This window comes from Thunnus maccoyii, chromosome 18 (assembly GCF_910596095.1).
Source record: "Thunnus maccoyii chromosome 18, fThuMac1.1, whole genome shotgun sequence".
NCBI classification, from domain to species: domain Eukaryota; kingdom Metazoa; phylum Chordata; class Actinopteri; order Scombriformes; family Scombridae; genus Thunnus; species Thunnus maccoyii.
Window position 1 is genome coordinate 9,757,470 of NC_056550.1, and position 22,616 is coordinate 9,780,085.

The following is a 22,616-nucleotide window of genomic DNA, read 5'->3' on the forward strand; positions in this document are numbered from 1 at the left end:
AGATGTGGTTTAAATTTCCTCCCATTCACAGTTGATTTTATATTCTTCCATTCCCTCCAACCTTCAGCTGTCCAACTGTTCAGGGTGTGATCAGCGCCAGGCGTGAGCCTTGACGCAGCTGCCACCATTTTGTCACCACAGCAGGACCCAAAAGCATGCCAAAGCTATAAACTAGGATTCAGGGAGGCGGAGGACGAAGATCAGCAGGAGAGGAGAGATGGAGGGCATGGGGGAGATGGCAAATGAGTGTGAAGAGAGGGAGGAAGGATGGAGGGAGTGAGTGAGAGGAGGAAATGGAGTAGACATGGTGGTGGCGACTAAAAAGATACAGACTTGGTTTCATAGTCTTTATGCACACACTCAGTCAGTCATAATGGCGACTACCTGAATTTGCAGTACCACAGAAATTCTCAGCATATTATTGTCAGCATTCTTGCATTCATTTGCTGTGGTAAGCTAATTTTGATGTATAAAGATGTTGTTGATAATAACTCACAATAGATGTCTTTTAATGTGTTGGCAGTGGTAGATCCTTTGAAGGTGAACTAACTAACTAACAAGGTTAGTCAATATTAAAAAAAGTTGACTCAATAGTAGTTTTTTTGCCAAATAGACAAAATAGAATTTTTTCTTTCACAGTTTTTTGCCAGAAAGTTGGTGATTTGAAATGTTGTAAGACCAAATAATTGAAAGGAGAGTATCTCAAAAAACAGTCATTTGTTTTTTGTTTGCGAGCAAAAAGAAGAAAGATGGTGTTAGAGGTGAAGAGATTTTCCTTTATTGATGTCCCTGTCCCATGGACTTACAGTATAAAGACCAGCATGCCCAAAGCAATGGCTCTGAGGCTGCGCAGCACCCTTTTATCATATAAATACCAGCTTTTATTTAAGAATTGACGGTAAGTCCTCATATTTTTCCATCATGAAAACATCTACCGTTTATTTCTGTTTTCACTTTCCCATTTCCTCACCAGCTGTCTGCTGCTGAGACCAAAACTGTGACCTACCAACCATGAGCCTCTCGAACCAATTGGCAGCCCATCTCTTACTCCATCTCACTCGAAGTGTCTCTCACTTTCACATAAAACGGTTGCCAGCTCTCTGTGGCGCTTATCCTATTCGGTTGCCAAATCTCCTCTTGCACCCTTTCACACTCATTCATCTCTCCCTGTCTCTCTGATATGCCATGAATAAAACACATAATCAGTCAAGGTCAGGTCAGACTGTGTCTATCCAGTCTGACAATCTCTCAGCAGAGAGCCAAAGTAAGACGTTGGGAGGAAGAATGAAATGCAGAGGAATGGGGAAGAAAGAAGGCAATGTGTAGTCACCTGTTTGATTAGGGGAGTGGCTGACGGAATCCCGAATGGGAGCCATGCCTGGAAACAGAGAGAGGAAAGACTGTCAAACAGACTTAGAGGGAGTTAGAGAAAATGGCAGAAAACAAACAAAGTGGGAGATGGTGCATGACCAAAAAGAAATAGTTAAGACAGATCATTCAATGAGAATCAAGCAAACAAGAAAGAAAACGAGTGTGAAAGTCAGAGGGGTTCAAAGTGAGAAGAGCTTGCAAGTAGAAGAGTATTAGTAGAGAGACACAGCTGGTTGCTGAACCTAAGTTGGCAGTTAGTTGTGTATGCATATGGTAATACAAAGTAATGAATGCAACATTTGAATTTAAGTAACTCTGGGTCTCAGCATGTAGTTCTCAGTGATTTGTCTGAGCTGAATTTGGTAATGCTTATCGTTGATTTGGATGTTTTTCACCTCAGCACAACCTGTTTCAGACTGTTTCTGATGACAGTATGGCTGCACAACACAAAAAAATGATAATGTTCCAGTTATTTTGCTGAATATTACAGCTGTGATATAAACTCAGAGCCAACCAACAAGTTTGTAAATATTTCAAAAAAATTTCAGGAAACTAGAAACGGTTTAAACAAAAACAAAAAAAAACCCCTCAATGCTGCTTAAAATTAAAAAATTGTATGTGTTTTAATTCACAAGCCACAAATTAGTCTTAATACAAGTGAATCATGTTAAGGATGTCATTCAGAAAGGCTGCCATTCTGAATAAATTGTAGCCATATGCTAATTAGACTAGATAACTTCTATTCCAACTATTCAGGATAGTACGAGACAAACCACATCATGATCTGTGAGCAACAACACATTTTAACATTTTTTGCCATTTATAAATGTAATTGTACAATTGTGTCCTTGTTTATCCAACACTTCTTACTGGCAGAGTGTGGTTGTGTAGGCTAGTGTCTCTGTATGCAACTAGAGACAGATTTAATTGAATGTAACACACAGTTTGTTTGCTTGCGCTCTTTTGTTTCTTTTCATAATTTACCTGTGAGTGCGGCACGTGGCTGCGGCTCCTGGCTGGGCAGGAGGGCCTCCCCGGGTTGAGTGGAGAACAGGTGACCTCTGGTTCCCAGGTCGACAAGGGGGAGGTCAATTGTTAAAGCTCAGAGGGCACAGCCTCAAGGATCTGGGGTGAAGAGGCAGGGCTTTTCAGAGCGGGCAGCAGGCTGATCAGGCCTCCTTGGCATTGCTGAGGACGTGCTGAAGACTGAATGTGTGTGTTTGTGTGTGGGAGGGGGGAAGGGGGGGCGTGGTTTAGATTTAGGACTCTGCCTGGACTTGGTATGCTCTGGCACTGCAGATAAAGACAGACAAAAGAGGGGAAAAGGTTAATTCAACATACAGTATGTGCCCATTATTATAACTTCAAAGACAATACTCAACTTGTGAATCACTCAATCACAACATCACCAATCCACCCCACCAGCATTTTTGAAATGTCACTTGTCTTTCTCACAGAATACATCCGCTTTTATATCAATCCACTGCAGCTGAGATATAACACATACACACAAATGAATAAATAAAAAGAATTCTGTTTTCTTCCTGGATACTTCTCATAAAGCCCATTTGAAAACTAATTTTGAAATCGAATTATGATCAGACCATGTCCTGCGGTTATTAATACTCAAAGTAATTACTAACTTTGTGATAGAGCAATGACAGGAGGATTTGCCTCATCTAGCTACAGAAAATAGGGTATTGATAATTGCTCAAAGGAGTCTTAAGTAACTGCGGTTACAGGGGATGTGAATCTTTGGGAATCTTAAGATTCCGATTCATGGGTGTCCGAATCGATTCCCGATTAAATGAATAGAATAGGGGGCGCTATTTTCAGTCTCTTGCTCCAGTATATGGTGTGCCAAACCATTCACTGGTGTCCTCAGTCCACTGAAATACAATATGAAAGATAACTGGCAATTAACATAAATGGTATTTTAAAAAGTTAACTGCATTAATTAATGAATGAATTAATTTGAAAGCATCTTACAGTGTCCTGCCTGAGAATAACAAAATGAGGGGGAGGCGGCGTGCTCCACTGTGTTATTAATGTCATGTCTCCAGCAGTGGAGAACAGCCTCTCTGCTGCATGTTAGCTCCAGGGAAAGACATTGTTTTACAAGACACTGAGCGAGCGAAGGGTTTTTGAGGTGAAACATACTGAGCACTGAGTTACTTTCTTCACCTCAGAGTTGGTTTAAGTTGTTTAAGTACTGCAGTGTGTGCTGGTCAACCAGTCTTGTTTCTTATTGCTGGAGTTTGATGCTCCACTCTGCTAACATTAGTCTCTGAGCGAAGGCGTAGAAGATTCACAGTATACTTTCATCTCACAAAGTTAGTTATTTACTCATTAAATCAAAAAAATGCTTGCAACCACTGCCTTTTTTAAAAGATGAACTACAAGATAACTAGCATGAGTGCACTGCCCTTGCAGTTGAGTTTCGCCTTTTTCGTTCAGTCAACACGTTATTAGCAAACATTTAGAAAGTTGATTTTTGACATTTGTTAGTCGATTCTGAATCGTAGGAGATAAGAATCAAGATTCTTATGTGAATCGATTTTTTACTCATCCCTAGCAGTTACATTATTCTCATTCCCTGTGATAAAGGGGTGATCGCCACAAAACGTGTCTTGCACTACTGAAAATTAGTAAATTACTGAGCTTTTCTTTGGTTTGCTTGATGTTGACTTCGCTGTCAATGATCTCTACCTACGGGGGCAACTGGTGTTTGCTCCACAGCCAGAATCTACAGTTTTGCCAGAGTTGCTTGTGGCAGCACCTCCAGCGTGCCACTGCATGTTATAGTGCCTGTGATATTACTGCAGTTTGAACACCTGAAGCCTTATCCCATGCTTCTGTTCTCTTCCCTTCTTTCCCGCTGAAGGAATCAAATTAGTTCCCATCTCTCCTTGCCCTGCTTATGGTACACTGGACTATGAGACAAGTATGTGAGTCAGCTAGGATTGCCAGAAATGTGCTGTAAAGAAAGAGTGAGTGGAGAATTGAAACGGACCACCCTGCACACCTTCTCCTCTTGAGAGGGGGGAGAATGTGTATAGGCTAGGCTAGATTAGAGTTACACAACAGGCTTACAGCTGGCAACACTGTCCTCTTATCCTGGAGCAGGGAAAGAGAAATATTAAGGGGACAAAGGCAGTCAGGGAGAATGAGGGAGGGAGGAGAAGACAATAAAAAGGAGGAAGAGGAGGAAGGCACGAATCAACAATGAGGTGTGGGACACAGACATCCTTTCAATGAAAGTGGACCAGTGTATCTGACAGCAAGAAGAAAAGTGTGTGCGTGTCTCCTGACCTTTTCTTAGTGCAGGTTAGCGAGTGTGGTAGCTCTCCCTGCCTGTAGCAGCAGTACACAGGTCTATTTATAAACCTTGAGTTCAAATAGCAACCACTATGTTCACCAGCCAACATGATAAGTGAACAAACAAACCCATGTGTGGACAATGAGCAAATGTGCAGTTGCTATGAAGCATGCATGTCTTACAAGGTTGGCACTTACGTTACAAATTTTATTGATTTTGATATTCAATGCCAACTGGTGAAGTTATTGTGGTAAGAAAAACCTTATTACAATTAAAGACAATGTAATCCAGCTATAGCAATACATATCTGGAAAAAGTTTCTTTCAGATACAAAAGTAATGTTACTCATGCAAACCAGCAACTAATACGATAAAAACCTCACATGTTGACCAGACGTACCTAACTGAGGCCAAACTCCACCTTTGTTAACTCATAGCTCACTAGCTAAACCTGGGCATACAGCCAGCATCTAAACATAAAGCCTGCCAGACGCTCTTTAGCCGCCCTCTGGAACCAAACAAAAAAGAGACAGGACAATGATATCATCATTACAAATAACTCTCGCAAGAAAGAGGCCCAAAAGAAGAAGCATTAACCGAAATACAGAAATAATCGAAAGAAAAACGAGAAAGAGTGGAAAGGTAGAGCAGTGCCCGCAGAATAGACCTGTTCCCTCCAGCACCTGTTCCCAGCAGTAACAGGGCCCTTCCAGAAAACGGAGTTGTTTACTTCAATGAATCTTGACTCAACCTTCTAACACAGAAAGTCCTGTCAACCCCAAAGCATCTGATTCAATGCGGCGATGCAGGCAAACTGTTTATCCTTATAAGGCAATGCAAATCAAGATAATGCAGAAAGACATTTAACACTTTACATCAGGCAGTGCTCATCGCGTATTAAGACATTATTGGATATACCTGCACAATTTGGGGTAATGATAATTTTTTTTCTGAGCAATATTGCCATTACAATTTAAAATTAAGTTATTTTCCATACAAAAAAATCCTCAGTTTACATAGTATGATGTAAATGTGTCTACATACAATTAAAGTAAGTCTTAAAATTGTCAGGATTTTTACTTAGATGGCTTATTTGGTCATCTGTTTAGCTAGTTAGGAAATTATATATTGCACATCACTATTAACGTCGCTCAACCCTAGTGTACATAAGCATGTTCATTGCTGCAGCTCAGTACATAGTGTACAGTTTGTTCCCCTTTCCCCCTGCTTCCATCTGAGAATGGCTTTCATTAGGGCCCCTGGAGTTGGCAGCAACCCGACTGCTGCTATCATCTTACAGACAGAGTGGGCTGGGGGGGAGGGAGGGGGGGGAATATAGGGACAAGACACAAAGAGAGAGAGTGAGAGAGTGGGGGAGAGAGAACGAAATATGAACAAAAGAATGGGAAAAGAGAGAAGACAGAGAGAAGAGGAATGTGAAAAAGGAGGGACAAATAGGCAAAAAGAGCCTGTCATTGAGGTTGATGTGAGAGGAATGCAGCTGCAGTTTCTAACATGTATAAAAAGCAAAGAGGTCAACCTCCTAAAGTCAGTGGCACATGAATCCTGTACAATGTGTACTCGGTTTGACAGACAAAGCAAGAAGCAAAGAAATCAGTGTGAAAGAGGCAAAGTGGACAACATGCTGAAGATAGCAGTAAAGAAATGATAAAATTAACCATTACAAAAAGTGTTTTACGCCTGTTTTCTACCTTGCCAGTTACATAAACTAACCTGGAGAGTAGGAGGGGAACAGAGGTGGATCTAAACCAAGATACATCTGAATACACATGGTGTTTTTGTTTTTTTTTGAATGAATGAATGTTTGTTAAACAGAGACAGTCCCTGTAATAAATACAGATATCTTTATACGGAATTTGAGGGTTTTCTATTCCGCTAAAAATAAAAGATAGGCTGGTAGAAATTAATTTTGCACTAATCAAAACTGTAATCCTATAGAGTGTGAAACTGAGACACTTCACTTGTTTTAAATGTTTAGGAGACCTCATAAACTTCTCAAGGTCCATCTTTTGTTTCCTAAGCATCTCTTTTCTTCCTCATATATAACGAATAACTGTGTTTTGAGTTTAGAGGTAGCTCAATTTACCTGAAATGGATATAGTTTTAGATCATTTGTTCTAGGTTTAAAAGTGAATCCAAACAATTACTGGAGACACTTATATGGTCAAAAGATGCATTGTACAAGCTTTGCGCTGTTTTAAAACACTCTGGATGTAGTGACTGTCAACTGAACAATGTTTTTAGCTAAAGGCACTTTTCATGTGTCCTGCAGTTGCATAGCAACTGCAAAATCTATTTGAAGCATGGTGCCTTGTTGTCAAAAGCTGACATATTTTTTTAAATAATTTGCATGCCAGTAAAACACATCAGAACCTCAGCACCATTGGTAAGAAAACAAACCTCACCAAAATAAAAACTGAAAATTAGGGCTGCACTAAGGATGGGTGGTATAACTGGTAAAACAAAAAAATCCCACCTGGGGAGATAAATGATAACTCACTCACTAGTGTTTCCCCTATATTCATTGTTCAGCAGCACACCACTGCTGCAGAATTATGAGTGCCACTGCAAAAATTTCACATGATCATTAATATCAATGGGCTACTAATGATTTTCACTCGCACGGTGTGCAAGCATGATAACACCCCACGTTATCATGGAAGTGTTTTGAGTCATTGACCAGTGCATCAAATCCCAGAATCCTCCCTCTCCTCATTCTTCAAAAGGACATTTAAGGGCAGTGCGTAATGTGTGTGCATAGTGAGTGTGTGGTTGAGTGAGTGCAGGGAGTGAGCAGCAGAAAAGTGAAGGTGAATGCAAGCAGAGCAGAGGAAAAGGTTAGCAGTTAGTTGTCAATATAATAGTAAATGTACAGTACAGGCTACAGTGGGTGAGTTAATAAATGCTGCAGCTTCTCAAAACCAAGAAAGGTCTCGTCTGTTGCTTCCACAACTGCTGGAAAAGTGAAGGGGGTTAGCCCCGTAGTTAGCAACAATGGGTTAGCCTGACCTGACCAGGCTCACTTAAGGTGGACTGACCTTTAAGGTGGACCAGCTATTCTCATTTTAGTGTCAATATCAGTCGCTCCTAAAGTGAGAAATGTCTGGCTTCCAAGTCTCTCCTGAGTTGGAATCAGCAACCCCCCACTCATCGCACTGCACAAACACCTCTATTTTACACTAAAACAAATGTACACTTGCATGGTAAGAAAAACTGAAGAAATAAGAGACAAACAGTATTGCATGTCTGACAAAAATTGGAGCAGATTACACACTTGAAGATTCCTCATTCATGGTCATGTTTCGTCATCTTCTGATCTTACCTTTGTACTGCTGTGTTTGAAAATCTGCTCTAGCTCTGACACAAGCAAACTGTCAAACATCCCTCATACTCACGGACATGTTTAATTTTGAGGGCTTGTTTTTCTGCCTCTTCATATTGTATACACTTTATACAATACAGTACTTTTGACAGATTAAAAATGATCTTTCATGTGATTATGCTTACACTCAGTTGAATTTGTTGGGGCAGCCCAACCTTAATCTATTTCCTGGAACTGAAAACCAGAAAAAAAGCTCGTTAGGGAAGACCCTGTTGTTAAGGCAACGTTCCTAAACACTCCCAGCTCCTTCGGGCTTGTCCAAGCAAGATAACAACAGGATAAGCACATGCCAGTGTCTCACTCTCATATATGCAAAAACCTCTTATTAATCTATAGGTAAGTCAAGGGGAAACCTGGGCGTGAAAGCAAGCAGTCTGCATTTTTCCTGCTTCAGCTTCTAGTTTCACATGATTTCAACATGAAAGACTGAAGAGCATGAGGAAGTGTTACGAAAAGGTGTAATTTACAGGAGTGCACGTGACTGTGTTGTGCATGTCTGCATCCTTTTCAAAACAGTATGCGGTGCATGAGATTGCATTTGCAGTGTATGTGCAGTAGCAGATAAGCGCACTTGTCAGGCTTTCCACTGCTGTCACGTCAGCTATGGGAGGAGTTTGGAGGGGTACACACAAACCAAACTCAATGTGCAAAAGCACACGCTTCAGGTTTCTGCTTATGACTCATTTGCAAGGTTTTGTCCATTAATCAGTCACTCTACAGTCACGTGTGTTCCCACACCCAAAGTGGTAGCTCTTTCCATTTGGTATTCTCAGGAATTACTCTAAAAATTGTTTAAAATTAATCAATAAGAGTGTTGTTTTTTACCTTTCAAGTTGATTTTTTGAGCCCAGCAGTGTGTGGATTTGGACATGTCTTCTAGGAATTGAGCATGCTTTGGTGTTACTGTGCCAACTCTTATCATGTATTGCCAGATTCTTGTCACTACACAAAACTGCAGCACTGAGGCTTGTGAAATTATTTTAAGCTTAAAAGAACCTCTATCTGCTCTTCCAGCCACTCTGGCAGATAACAAGCCAGTGTTTAGGGGTTATTTTAAATTTCCTTGAAATTAATTAATGACTGGGGATTCCATCAGCCAGTTTTACTCCTGCTGATTATCACGCTGTACTAGCATCTGTTTACATGTTTCTATCACTGATTGAACAAATTCAACAATGAAAGTGCTGCCCGGCAGTATAAATTATCAGATATATTCAAATCACTCAGACAAGGTATTTACATTTGTCCTGTTTGTCATGTCTTTTGAGCATATCTCTAGTGTGTAGGGCTGCAACCGATGACGGTTAAACGTTTGGTCTATAAAATGACAGCAAATGGTGAATGCCATCACAAGTTCTCAAATCCCACAGTGACATCTTCAAAAATTGCTTGTTTTGTCAGAAAAAGTAAATCCAGATATTTATTGTACTATCATATAGGAAAGACAAGTCGGAAATCCTAATATTACTGAAGCTGGAACCAGAGTATATTTGTTTTTAAAAAATATCTAAAATTTATCAATTATCAAAATTGTTTCAGGTTAGTTTTTTGTTAATCCACTAATTGGTTCATTTCTACTGGTGTGTGTGATGAAAAACAGAAGTGTCATATTTCTGCTGAATTCGAGACCAAAGATAATTGAACTGGTGCATGCTAAAGAGCTGCTGACCTGGGAGAAAAACTGGCCTGTAGACTGCAGCTACCTTTACCAATAGACATAGTCTTTCAGAGTAACGATAATTACACTCCTGTTATTGTGTAACCATTACCTGGGGAGAAGAGCTACCATGACAATAAATGGCTGCGTCAGTTCACAGTCTGGTACTACAGAGATTTAAACTACTTGACTGTTTGTACACATAACCAAATCTAACAATATAGGAAGAGAGTGAAACAGAGTCAGAGACACAACAGGACGACTGAAAAAGAGCAATTGAAACATGAAGGCATACTCAAGGTCAGAGATAGAGGCTATCAGAGTTCCAGCCTACACCGGTCATGACAGTAGTTTCAGCTGTAACCGTAGTAGGCTAGTACACACAGGACTCGATGGAAACTGTAACAGCAATTCAAATGGAAAACAGCACTACGTCACATGGCAAAGTACACCAGCACTGTCACCAGAGCAAAGCACATTGCACTACAGCGGCAGACAAATAGGGATAAGACCCAGATCATGCAAGGACGACAAAAATGTTGGGGAAAAAAATGTAGTATAATATTTATAATTTTAATAGTTATAAATCAATTGGAGTATTGGTCTTTCCCTTTCAAGTTGATGTTTTGAGCCAAGCAGTCAGTGGACTTTCTTAAGCCTTCTGGGAGTTGAGCATGCTCTGCTATTTTATACTGTGCCAATTGCTATCATGTATTGCCAGATTCATTCTCCACACATAACCGCAGCGCTGAGGGTTGTGAAACTATTTTAAGTTTATTGTGATCCTTTTCCTACTACCTAGAACTGGGTCGATATTCAATATTAATCATATCCTTGGTTTCTCTGCGGAATTGTATTTGGTGCTTGGCAAAATTTAACACTGAGAAAACACTGACAAATGGGCTTTACTTTTTTAACAACACACTGGCCATTAAAATAGCTCTGTGCAAGGTGAAGTTGTTGTCCTAGAAGCAGCACTTGCTGATAAATCACAAAGACAACAAGTCCTCAAAGAGGGAGACAACCTTTACAATGCCAAATCAATAAAAACAACCAGACCTAGGGCTAAGAAAAAATATTTTCTTTTATCAACATTCAGTGAGATAATGATTTTACAATATTCTGTTGTCCAAATTATTGACTCCACTTTAGTTAACAGTAAATTAAATTAACAATTATTTATTGAAGGTTGTATTTCACATTCGAATGACAAATTCAACTTCTCCACAGCTCCTGAAAAGACGAGACCAAATACCATGACATCTTCTCTCACCTTTTGTCCAGTCCTGTATTTTCTTATCCTCCTTCCTCGTCACACACTCCGTCTCTCTCTCTCTTCCATCCACTGTTCTTCCCTCTGTGGGTGTGTTCCCTGCAGATGATACAGGAGGAGAAATCATTACTTGCACTTAAATTGCTATTGCATTTTGTGTTTAATGTGGCACAATGGCAATGTGTGAAAAGAAAATGTGTGAACCAAAGATGATGGGTGATTTTTGATATTTTAATCTCTCTCTAATCCAAGCCAAAGAGGGACTGAGTGTTTTCTTTTTGCTACAAATTGAAATTCAACACAATGAAATCGAGGAGCAGAAATCCAAACTAATATCAGTTTATACAGAACCAAAAAACTGTCATGGCAGACAGGGAGCTCCTACATCAGCAAGTGATGTCTTTAATGTTTCACAAATCCACAGGACCATCACGAGTCAGTCGGACAAAACAAACAACTTGGCCTCAGGGAACTTGCAGTGGGCATTTTATCTGATTGACGTTTTATAGACCAAACTCACTTGATTAATCAAAAACTAAATGTGACAAATTAATCTAGAATGAAAATCCTTGTTGGTTACAGGCCAGATCTAATCCCCTTCTTTTTAAGTCTATGGTGCTGTGCTTTAATAATGTGTTTTCAAAAGACAGAGCACTTTCACATTAATTATTACTTATTCTGAACGTAACTGTATTTCAACAGTTTACACTGCCTGATAATGACATGAAACAAAATGAAAACATTTCCAAACAGAAAGACGGGTGCACTTAAACATCTGTATTAAAACATTTTCACTACTTTAGGGTGAGTAAAATATTACTCTTTTTGGCTCCCAAAAAGAAATCTTCCTATCAGTGTCATATTAGTTTGTAATCAGACTGTGGCTATCCCTCAGTGAGTGTTAAGTTTAGCTGCACTGGGCCCTGTGGGTGTGCCATTTAGCCTGCAGGAGAAAGCTGCGGGCTGCAGTCTAATCCGTTAATGGGATTACAGCACAGCACTTACCTTTGCTATAAACAGACAGACGTACAGAGATGCTGAAACAACTCATATAGACAGGGCTGCAACATTAAATGTATAATCATTTGGTAACATTTCAGTTAAATAATAACACAAAGAAAAACTGGTGTTGAACGTCACTGTCACACAATGCTGATAAAATGTTCTGCATAAAAATCAATTAAAATGTTTGCTAAACTGAGACAATAAATCAGAAAACTGATGAAAATTTTAAGTATAATCAGTGATTTATAACGCTTTTTTGTGACCTGGTGTTTTACATATTCAAATATGCATGGGGGAGATGAAGCTCTGAATTGCTTTGAGCAGCAGTGATCAGAAATTATGCTGCCTTCTGTATGTCCACAGGACATCTATATGAGAGAAAAAGGCCTTGCACATCTTTATTTCATGCAGGGCATTTGTATTTTAGTGTTTTCTGTGGAACTACCGTTACAGACTGATGATCAGAAATCTGATGCTGACCAGAGAAAAGTCTCTGATAGCAGTCGGAAGAATGGGTTAGCCACATGCATTGCTATTTGCCACAATGTGTTTTTGGATACGATCACCAAAAGTCGGCTAAGTCAGACACTTATTTGAATGTTTTCCCTTAACTATTCTTATGTGTTTACATAGCAGCTGAAATCATCAGCGGTTTGGTTTTATCTGTTGTAATTAAACTGTAAATGCACACACAGTGTCCTTTTTTTGCTACCACCTTCAGTCACCACCCCCCTCCCTCCGTTCCCACACTTCCCCCTCTCGTCTCCTACCCAGCCCCACTCCTTTCCAACCATCAAGTGCTTCAGCAGATGGTTCTGGGTTCAACAACAACAACAGCAGAGCATGGTGGGGGCCCTCCTGGAGTGCACACATACACACCACGGACAGCATCTGTTTATGAATGGGCCGACAATTGCCCATCCCCCGACAGCTACAGCTGACAGAGGGAGGGGGGGCTCCACAAGTCACCAAAAGCAAAAGGAGGGATCAAGAAGAACAAGGCAGTCAGAACAGGGGGAGGGAAAGACAAGAAATAGAGGACATCAAAGTTTCAATTGCAAATATGTTTTATGGTTTGTTTTATCCTATTCTAGTGCCAGATGGTACTGGGGGGAAAAAACAAAAACACAGAAAACCAAATTGTATACCCTGCATATAAACAGCTGACAAATATCAGTATATCTGCTATAAAACACATTATTGTATAAGTTTGACTAAAACTTTTTGTTCCTGAGAGCTTTTAACTTAACTGTCCAATTAGGAACACAATAAAACCATTTTTTTTTTTTTTTTTTTTTCAATTGAGCAATTTTTTGATTACAAAATATCTTGAGGTAGGGATACATCTGCCATGTCTTAAACTCCCCATGAAATAAAAAAAAATACATTTTCCCAGTTTAAATCCTGTGTTAATTGTTTATCTCTTGTTATATGCCAAATATATGTAAAAAAAAAAAAAAAAAAAAAAAAAAAGTATCAGAGTATATTTATATCAAAATGTCTTTTCTATTCCTGTAAGAGTATTCCTGTAACAGTTTCAAATGTTTGACAACTCATCCTAGTCTCAGGGGCATTGACAAAAATTCATCCAATCAAATGAGACTTGAGCGAGTAGCTAGCCACACGGGTCAAACAAAACCGCACTTCAGTGTTTGTGGGTCGCATAAGTTAACAGAGCAATATGTAGAGAGATAAGAAGAGACTTTCCAGAGTTGGCATCTGATAAGACTTGTGGATGTTAATCAAACTGGACTTTGTGGTTTGTATTTCATTATCTCATTGGAGCCTGTAGCAGCAAGCTGACACCTCCTCAGTCTCTTGCATTTTTTTTGATGAAGGGATGTTTATGATTTGAATACAACCATAGTAGGCACTCACGTTAACTATCACCTTTTAAGTTCCTGGCTATAGGTGAGGTATGTGTCTAAGTGTGTCAGGACAGGGGTCAAGGTTCAGGAAGGTGGACTCGCATAGAAAAAAAAAAAAAACATATCACAAGTTGGCTCGCCCAGGACTGGCAAGTCACCTTAATAGTAATTTCAAATAATTCGAAATTATTATCTTGGTTTTTATTTTTTCACTGCCTGAGAAATGTACTTTAAATGTTATATTTTGACTTATTCTACCTTTTTATTCTGTATGTGGGCCATAATTCAAAACATGAGGAAATTATAGCTTTAGGAACATGCTAAACTGGATTACCAAAACTTCTTCCCTAATCTAGGTTACCTCAAAGTTGATAAGTACACACGCTGACCATGTGCTTTCTGTTATTGTTTTTATATGAGTCTGTTAATATACAACTGTAATAAATCAGGCAAGTAATATAATTTCTTGTTTGCCTGGAGGGTGCTTGACTACAAGTACTTATGAACCAGATGCACTAAGTTTAGCATGGACAAAACTGCAGTTATATTCACTGCTATGATATTCTTGAGGCATTGTAATAAACCTATCTTATATTCACTACATGATGGGAAAATTTAATTGTGAAGAATTTACAGGAAGTGCAATGTGTTCCTCACCGAATTAACTGTGCTAAAAAACCATCGAAATAACAACATAATAAGATATTTGGAGCCATTTGCTCAGCGGATCAATTAGAAATAATGCAGCAACACCATAACGTTAGCGAAGCAGAGAACTTGCGCATTGTGCATGGAGCAGTTGACCATATAAAGAAATCCATCATGAGCCGACGTCAGCTCAGGCTGAGTAGAAAAAAACATTGGAAACCGAGCGTTCAGAGTAGTCTGAGCTTTTTGCTCACAGGGATTACTTCTACATACGTTTACCTCATTATTTGACACATCAGCCACTTTTAACATGAGCATCCGACATTGTGACATTATATACATATGTCTGAAAATAAGGAAAAAATATAATAGGTCCCCTTTAAGTTATGAAATGATACTCTGTCCAAATGCTTAAATGGGTTCATTTTTGCATCGGTCCATCTGGCCAATGTCTAATTAACGTATCAACATCAAGCAAAAACATTTACTTCAAGCTCACTTGGCAAGAAACTCAAGCTCAGCAAGAAAAAGGCAATTTCATTTCCAACTCAAGTATACTGTCCACTATAGACACAACTCCATCATATATCACTTAAGACACACGCAAAGCTACTGCATTATTTGACAACACGGAGAGGAGCCAGTTTCACTGTAGCACACACATCGCCAAACTGATGAACAGGAGATGCTTTCCAAAAATATCTTGTCTCTAAATATGGTCTTTGTAGTGTTTAAAGAGGATAAAATAACAATCTGGACAGTCGATTCCACTATTAAGCGCATACCTTTTGGTTTTTCCATCTTGAGAGAGAAGGAGTGCTGAGGGGGGATAAGAGCAGCTGACAGATGAAAGACAAGGAAAATAGTTGTGAAAGGTCACAAGCGATGTTATGCACAGCTTTGCGGCACAGTAGGTTAGACTAATAACTTTTTCAACAATTTAGGTTACCCGAATGTCCTGGTAAACAAAGTAAACTGGGGAATACTATGTTCTGAAAGCATTTTGGTTCACATTTTTAAAAAGTGCTTATTATTCCATCTCTATAGTCATTATTTGGCTAAACTTCTTTCAACTTTGTCTCCGTCTTTCTCTGTTAACGTTGGGGGATGAGCTACATTCAGTTAAGTTTAAAGCTACCTCTGCCTCCTACTTGCCTTTTCTGTCAACTCTTTTCTGCCTGCTGTCAAATAAAGCTGAAACACTTTAAAAATAATCAAACTATATTTGGGTTTCTGAGGAGGTAGAGATCAGACATCTGAGGCTTCAGACTACTCCATCCTTAAGACCCCGTAGGAGTGTTTTTCACTCCCAGTATTGACTCATGCAGTGAAGCCAGCAAGGACTTTTAAATTTATAGGAGAGAGTATCGATTCTATTTGTAACCTTGTGGAAGTAGTCATTTTCTCACAAACATACCAGACATACACCCAAACATAACCGATAGACACTTGCATCCACATATGCAAGCTCACAAGGGTTTGTCTGTCCTTGAAGAACAAAAGCCAGAGGATAGTCGCGTGGCTAATTTGCATGTACAACACCACATCATTTGCATCAATTTGCATTAGCATGTTCTCACCAGGGCTTAACACTGGAGGCCCGTTCAGAAAAGCCATCACTCAATTAGGGGATGACAACAAGTTATCTCCTCATCACAAACAGCCCTACAGTGAAGGCTTTGTGAGGCTGACATTGAAAGATATGACATTTCCAGCCTATCTCTATTAAATCAGCCATTTGTATAGTGCAGTCAAAATCAGGACGGTTCATTTCAGGTCACGGTCAGTTAAGAAAGGCAATATGATATTTCTGGCTGGAAAGGTGGTTTAATTTTACTGCTGGCAGAGGAGGGTGGGGCAAGCCATGAATCAAAATATTTCCTATGGCCATCATACTTAACTGGCATCAAGTAACATACAAATGCAAATAGTGGAAAGAAGGGAGTCCCTTGAAATATTAGATCTAAATATTTGATACTTTTGTTGTGCAGGTTTAAATCCAAAACCATTATATCAGGGATGAAAATGGAATTGAGGTCAAAGTTTTGTTAAGTTTCTATTAGCTCACAACGTCAGCTACACTAATTTGACTCAAAATGCAAAGCCTTCTCCCATCCACATGGCTGAACAACTTCCTCGTGTAAAATGAGCTTTGCATCCTGTCTGAGCTTGCACAGGTCAACAGCATCAAATGCTCAATTTTAGCTCCTTGCTTGTTTTCAGTCTCATGATCCATCTGCAGGTGTGGCTTTACTGCTCCGAGGGGCAATGGTCAACTATTTGATCCCCTTCCAAGGTAGCTACGTTGCAACAGCCTTGGAATTTACAGCACTGCAGTATTAAATTCCAAATAAGAATATGTGAATGTTGGCTATTTCATGAGAAAGTCGTTTGATATAACTTGAGACTCTAAGAGTGCTCATACGTCACTACATAAACTTTTTGTGAAGGGTTTTCACATTATTACATAAATCAAAAGTGAAAGTGAAGCTAGATAGAACATTGTTCCGTGAAGCCAAAAGTAGTAACATTGCAACAGTGGTCATAACAAATCTAGCTGCACACATTATTTTTCCATTGTATTAGAATAACAATGCAATGAGTTCACAAGCAATATCCTGGATGTGTGAGAATCTGTGAAGAAACTGGACGGTGAGTCTGTGTCTCAAAACTGTCTCATAGTCGAGAGCTTTTCTTCTGAATGACTAAAAGGCCTCAGTAGGAGTAGGAGTGTTGAGGATTTATTCGTTTTTTGCCTCGAAGGACGCAATTCCCACTGGTGCCACAAAAGCTATAAATGTATTAAATGTATGTTACGGTGGTTTGCCTTAAATAGAAGCATCCACCAAATGCCATTTGTAAACTTTAGGACCAACTTCTTTTTTAAACATAAAAGTGAAACCACTTTCCAAAAACTATGAAATGAAACTGAGATGGCCTAAAGCAGCACTGCACTGTTGGCAGGGTGTTATTCATGGAACAAAAACAGAGTTTCCAGTTAATCTTTGCAGTAACAGATGTTATGTTGGAGTTAAATTGGAAGAAATGTATTTTAGGCTCATGGTGTTTTTTATTTTTAGATCAAATGAAACACGATTCCCAAGAGGCAAATCATTTGAATGTTAGTGTGGGAAAATCAAGAGCGATAAAACTACAAGTGCGACATGAATAAAAAATATTCGAAGTAATTCACTTAATATAATTTCCCATTATATTACTTAAGCAGCCGTCACTCCTACATACACACAGCTGGAAAATATGTCCCAATGTGAGAAAAATATGAAACATCACCAACTGGCTTTAGAAACTATACGCACACAAACCAACATAATAAAATACCTCACAAAGCCATTGGCTAAATAATATTTTTAAACCATGAAACGCAACAAATATAATAATGTAACAGAAATGGGACTGAACTAACATTAAAAACAAGGCACTTGACTTGTTTCACATTTCAATGGAAGGATGTTTCCAAACACTGACGACAACAGACGCTGTTGGAGATGATACGTGTTGAAGAGCACCGAGTTGATGCACTAGCGCTCTATGATTACAGCACAATCAAAAAAACAATTCAGGAAATTGCACATGATAACAAGATTCATGAACAGATTTAGGATCTAAAAACAGAAAACAGATTAAACAGGGCCATTGGAGCGGGGTGATGGACTAGTTGTGCTCCACAGCTCTTTTGTGCGGCTGCATGTAGACCAACTGTATGGAAACAATGAGCTGCACAAACACCTCTCCACACACAAAACATCAGGACTCTGGCTTCTCATTTAGCGATTTTAAAACAGCAGAGCTTACTCAGCACAATGTGGCCTAGACCAACCCAGACCCTCCAATTCAATTCAAACGGAACTGCATGTGCTTGCATAAGCAGCAGATGCCCATCCCGTGTCCCCCTGACACACACACACACACACACACACACACACACACACACACACACACACACACACACAGCCCTGTGGTAACCCACCACACACAGACCACTCACAGAGAAGTGGCTAGAAATGTGATCTAAATTGGTCCTTAGCTCACACACTTAAGATACAAATTTGTGTGTGTGCGTGCGTGTGTGTGTGTTTGTGGTGGCACACTCACCTGTTAAGATGCTTCAGTTTCTTTGGTGGCAACAGCTTCCAATTCCAAATCTCTGAAAGAGAAAGAATAAATAAGAGTTTTAATCTCTCAGATATCAAAAACCACAACAACACACCTCAATCACAAATAGAAAAACATATCCTGCCTGCGTGCGTATGTGTGTGTGTGTGTGTTAGGCGTGTAACCGTTCGTGTATTCATCCCAAACTATTTGGTACAGGATGTACGGTTCTGTATGCGACTTTCCTCGGTTCAGCATGCTCCCTGACCCAAACAATAACTGTCAAAATAGTTTAATAATCCACTTATTCCGATATGCAGAATAATAATTCTAGCAACTGAGTTCCAACCGGAGTGTTTTGGCAGTGCACCACTAGGCCGTAGCATGCTCGTGGATGTATGCTCGCTGGCTAAGCCAAGTTACCCTGGTTACCCATGCTCATGTAGTGTTGCTGCTGTCATTATTATTAAAATATACGCCGTTATCCCTGTATTTAATCATATAACGTCTCCTCGTCCTCATCCCCTCTCTGCTTTTCACTCCTCCTTTGCATGAAGCTGTTCAAAACAACTATAAACATTTGATTTCCGACATGGTAGGACCACACGTCGTAACAATCAGTTCCGAGCAACCATAAATCAGCGTAAAACAGCTGTCAGCAGGTGTCCTGACTCCTTGCAGGAAACAGAAGGGTTGTTTTCCTTTTCCACTGCAGCACAACTAAACTGTTTCAGAAATAGTTTTGGCCAATGAGCCATTGTTGGATGTTTACATTTTTCAAAATGAAGGACCAAAATATTATTTTCTTCCTTTCTTTTTCTCCCCCTGCTGTACCGAAAACGTGCCAATTCGTGACCCCACAACTGAGCTACATACCGAACCATGAAATTTGTGTACCAATACACACCTCGTGTGTGTGTGTGATGCAGTTTTATTGGTTTACTGTGATTAGACAACACCTTGTAAAAACTACATGTGACAAGGTTACAGACTGGTGCTCCTGATTCATCTCTGCTATACCTGAAATTGCAAACATAACTCCCATTAAATGCCTCAAGTTTATTTTTGATGGTGCACAGGTTAACAGACATGCACCTCACCCACACCGTCGATGCAAGGACAAGCAAACACAAACACTGCGAGACTCGTCAGTAATTGCTGTAATATGAGAAGTATTTCAAGAACCCAATGTGGAAATGCAGGTTGATCTGCATAACAGGGCAATGCACGATCAGGACCTAGAAGGTGAATGGAGAGTGTGTGTATGTCTGAGAGTGACAGATAAAGAAACAGAGTGTGTGTGTAGGTCAGAGTTACAGCTCGGGTCCTGATCGGCCATTATCTCAGCTGTTGCCTGACTTACAGCTTAACCAACATGGCTTCTCTCGAGCCTGGTATTTTTCCAGCGCAACCAACACTAACAAACAGCCTTACCAAGGCGTCTTGTTACAGTCGATGCAATTCAGTTGTTATATGGCTTGACCGTGTTTGCAGCGTCGTCGGGCCAGTGCATAAAAGTTAGGCGAATACGACTGCAAAACCAGCATATCGGAGGTCTAATGTTGAGCCTTTCTGCCGACAGAGGGTGTTAAATCGAAATACAACCCTGCAGGGTTTTAACAATTCCCCCACCAAATTTACATCGATATTGCGGTTCACCACTCAATTTTGAATATTTATCGATGTTTGGACAGTTGTGTCCTTTCTGCATGTTACCAAAACGCCGGACAATCAGTTGTATGAGTTTCCGCCGAAGCAACCTGCGTCGTCAAATTTGCATGACTGCTAATGCTAGCTACAAGCTAACGTTACGAAGTGGCTAGTTAACGCTAACTTACCCCGTTTGACTTCAAATGTAGCAATTACGCTATATTAATAAACACAACGGCACATGAAATCCGTCACCATTGATGGCTTGCGGATAAATAAATAACCGGAAACAACAATATCTTACGAAATATCTCTTTTGACAGAAATGTACGCACAGCTGGCGAGCTAAGGTTAACCAATGCTCGTACTAGTTAGCACTAATTGGGTTAACCTGCCTACAAATGCAAACGTCGCCTGTGAAACATGCTTTTCAAATTGACTGTCACCTTCAGGCAAACATTATCCTTTGGTTAGTCTGTTGTTGCGTCTGCTACTTAGGCTGCAAACTGCGATGCAACCGAGCCGCCTTGCCCGGTGTTAGCTTTAGCTCAGTCACGGCTAAACTAAACAACTAAACTTCTCACCCCGGGTCTCCCTGTTCCTTGAAATGGTGCATTAGCTCAACAAAGAGACACACAGTAAAAAGCCAACCTCACCTCATTGAAGTATAAAGTGCAACAGAGTGGAAAGGAAAGCCGGCTGTAAGGCTAAAAAAAAAATTTCAACGCGTTTGCAGCATCTACGAGGGGAAGCATTCGTCCTGCATGATCGCCATTTTCTTCACTCGCTGCTGGCTAACCTCCTCTCTCGCTGGAGCTCTGCTTTCCCCTCCTCTCTCTCTCTCTCTCTCTCTCTCTCTCTCTTTCTCTCTATGTGTGTGTGTGTGTGTGTATGTGTGTGTGTGTTTCTTAGCAGGAAACACATTTACCACATCCTCTGACTGACAAAACCAAACACAGCCAAAAGTGGCTGAATAGTAACGAGGAAAATTAGAAAAGCAAAAGAATTTAAAGCAAAGTGTGTCAACCCTGTGTTTAAGGAAAGCAGCTCCGTGCCTTAACATGAATAACCCCATGAGAAATGTAAGCATGGTACCGTATGCATCAGAGGGAAACAATAACATTTCATATGTATTTTGTTGTAATTCCATAAAGAATTAAAAACTATATATTGCAACCAGATGTAGCCTAATAAAGACTGGGCTGAGCAGCGTGTAGAAATAAATATCATAATTACCAGAAGCCATTTATCATTTTTGATTATTTATCACATTTAGGTGTTCTAGTCCCACCACCCTCAGACAATTATGACTAGGAACCGAAAGGAAGGCCATAAGAAGGTCCATGTTTTATAATTTTGATTTTTCATATTTGATTTATTGAGTTAACTGTTCTATTTTACTTTCCCTACATTTTATTTCCTTAAACTGAGGTGTTAAATGCTGTTAAAACCTTCTCAACACTGTCAGAAATAAAATTCTGGACTGCTGAAAATCGGTCGAAAAATAGTCAAATTTAAACAGATGTCTAAAAATCCTGCAACCAGCTCATAAAAATTTATGCAACATATGAAAGCAAAACCCTCCATTTCACAACAGTAAAACCAAATTTTGTTTAATTTAAAAATATAGAAGATAGGACCTCATTGCAAATATTCAACAAATTACAATGAATGGTCATGGGAAGTCAAATTAAACTGTAAATTTGCACACACTGAGGAACTGCATTGTAATGTTAATAAGCCCAGTGATTACAAACCTTTTTGGCTTGTGACCCTTTAAAAAAGAATCAAAGTTAACTTGCTCTTTGTCAAAAGCGATAGTTGTATGACCTATGAACACCTTTATTTATTGTTGTTTTAAATAAGTTTTAAAGGACCGGTGTGTACGATTTAGTGGCATCTAGCAGTGAGGTTGCAGGTTGGAACAAACTGAATAACCCACACACACACTTCCAAGTGTTTAGGAGAACCTATGGTGGCTGTGACACTTGCAAAAAATATGAAAGGCCCTCTTAGAGCCAGTGTTTCGTTTGTCCGTTCTGGGCTACTGTAGAAACATGGCGCTGTAACATGCTGTGCTCCATGGAAGAGGACCCGCTCTGTAGATATAAAGGGCTCATTCTAAGGTAACAAAAACACAAAGATTCTTATTTTCAGGTTATTATACACTAATTAAAACATACTTATGAATATTATATTCCGTTTCTGTCGAGTCCATTCTGCTGGATGCCACTAAACTCTACACACTGCGCCTTTAAAGGCCTAAAGAAAGATGTCCAGTATTTCACATGAAAACAGCAAACAGATTGT

General features: G+C 39.7%; 1 protein-coding gene across 3 annotated transcripts in view; it reads right to left on the minus strand.

The window, feature by feature from the left end:
• LOC121883876 (trinucleotide repeat-containing gene 6A protein-like) overlaps positions 1–21,129 on the minus strand; it is a 39,843-nt gene extending 18,714 nt beyond the window's left edge. For 2 of the 3 annotated variants that reach the window (XM_042392341.1, XM_042392340.1), the window contains exons 1-5: positions 20,963–21,129; positions 18,657–18,708; positions 11,023–11,121; positions 2,356–2,664; positions 1,331–1,378 (exon numbers count right to left, since the gene is read on the minus strand). In XM_042392341.1, the coding sequence (XP_042248275.1) occupies positions 1,331–1,376 (46 nt within the window). In that variant the 5' untranslated portion in view covers positions 1,377–1,378; positions 2,356–2,664; positions 11,023–11,121; positions 18,657–18,708; positions 20,963–21,129. Of the gene's footprint in view, positions 1–1,330; positions 1,379–2,355; positions 2,665–11,022; positions 11,122–18,656; positions 18,709–20,962 lie in introns of those variants that run through there. The other variant, XM_042392342.1, reaches the window with a different exon arrangement.
• Between the last annotated feature and the right edge of the window lie 1,487 nt (positions 21,130–22,616).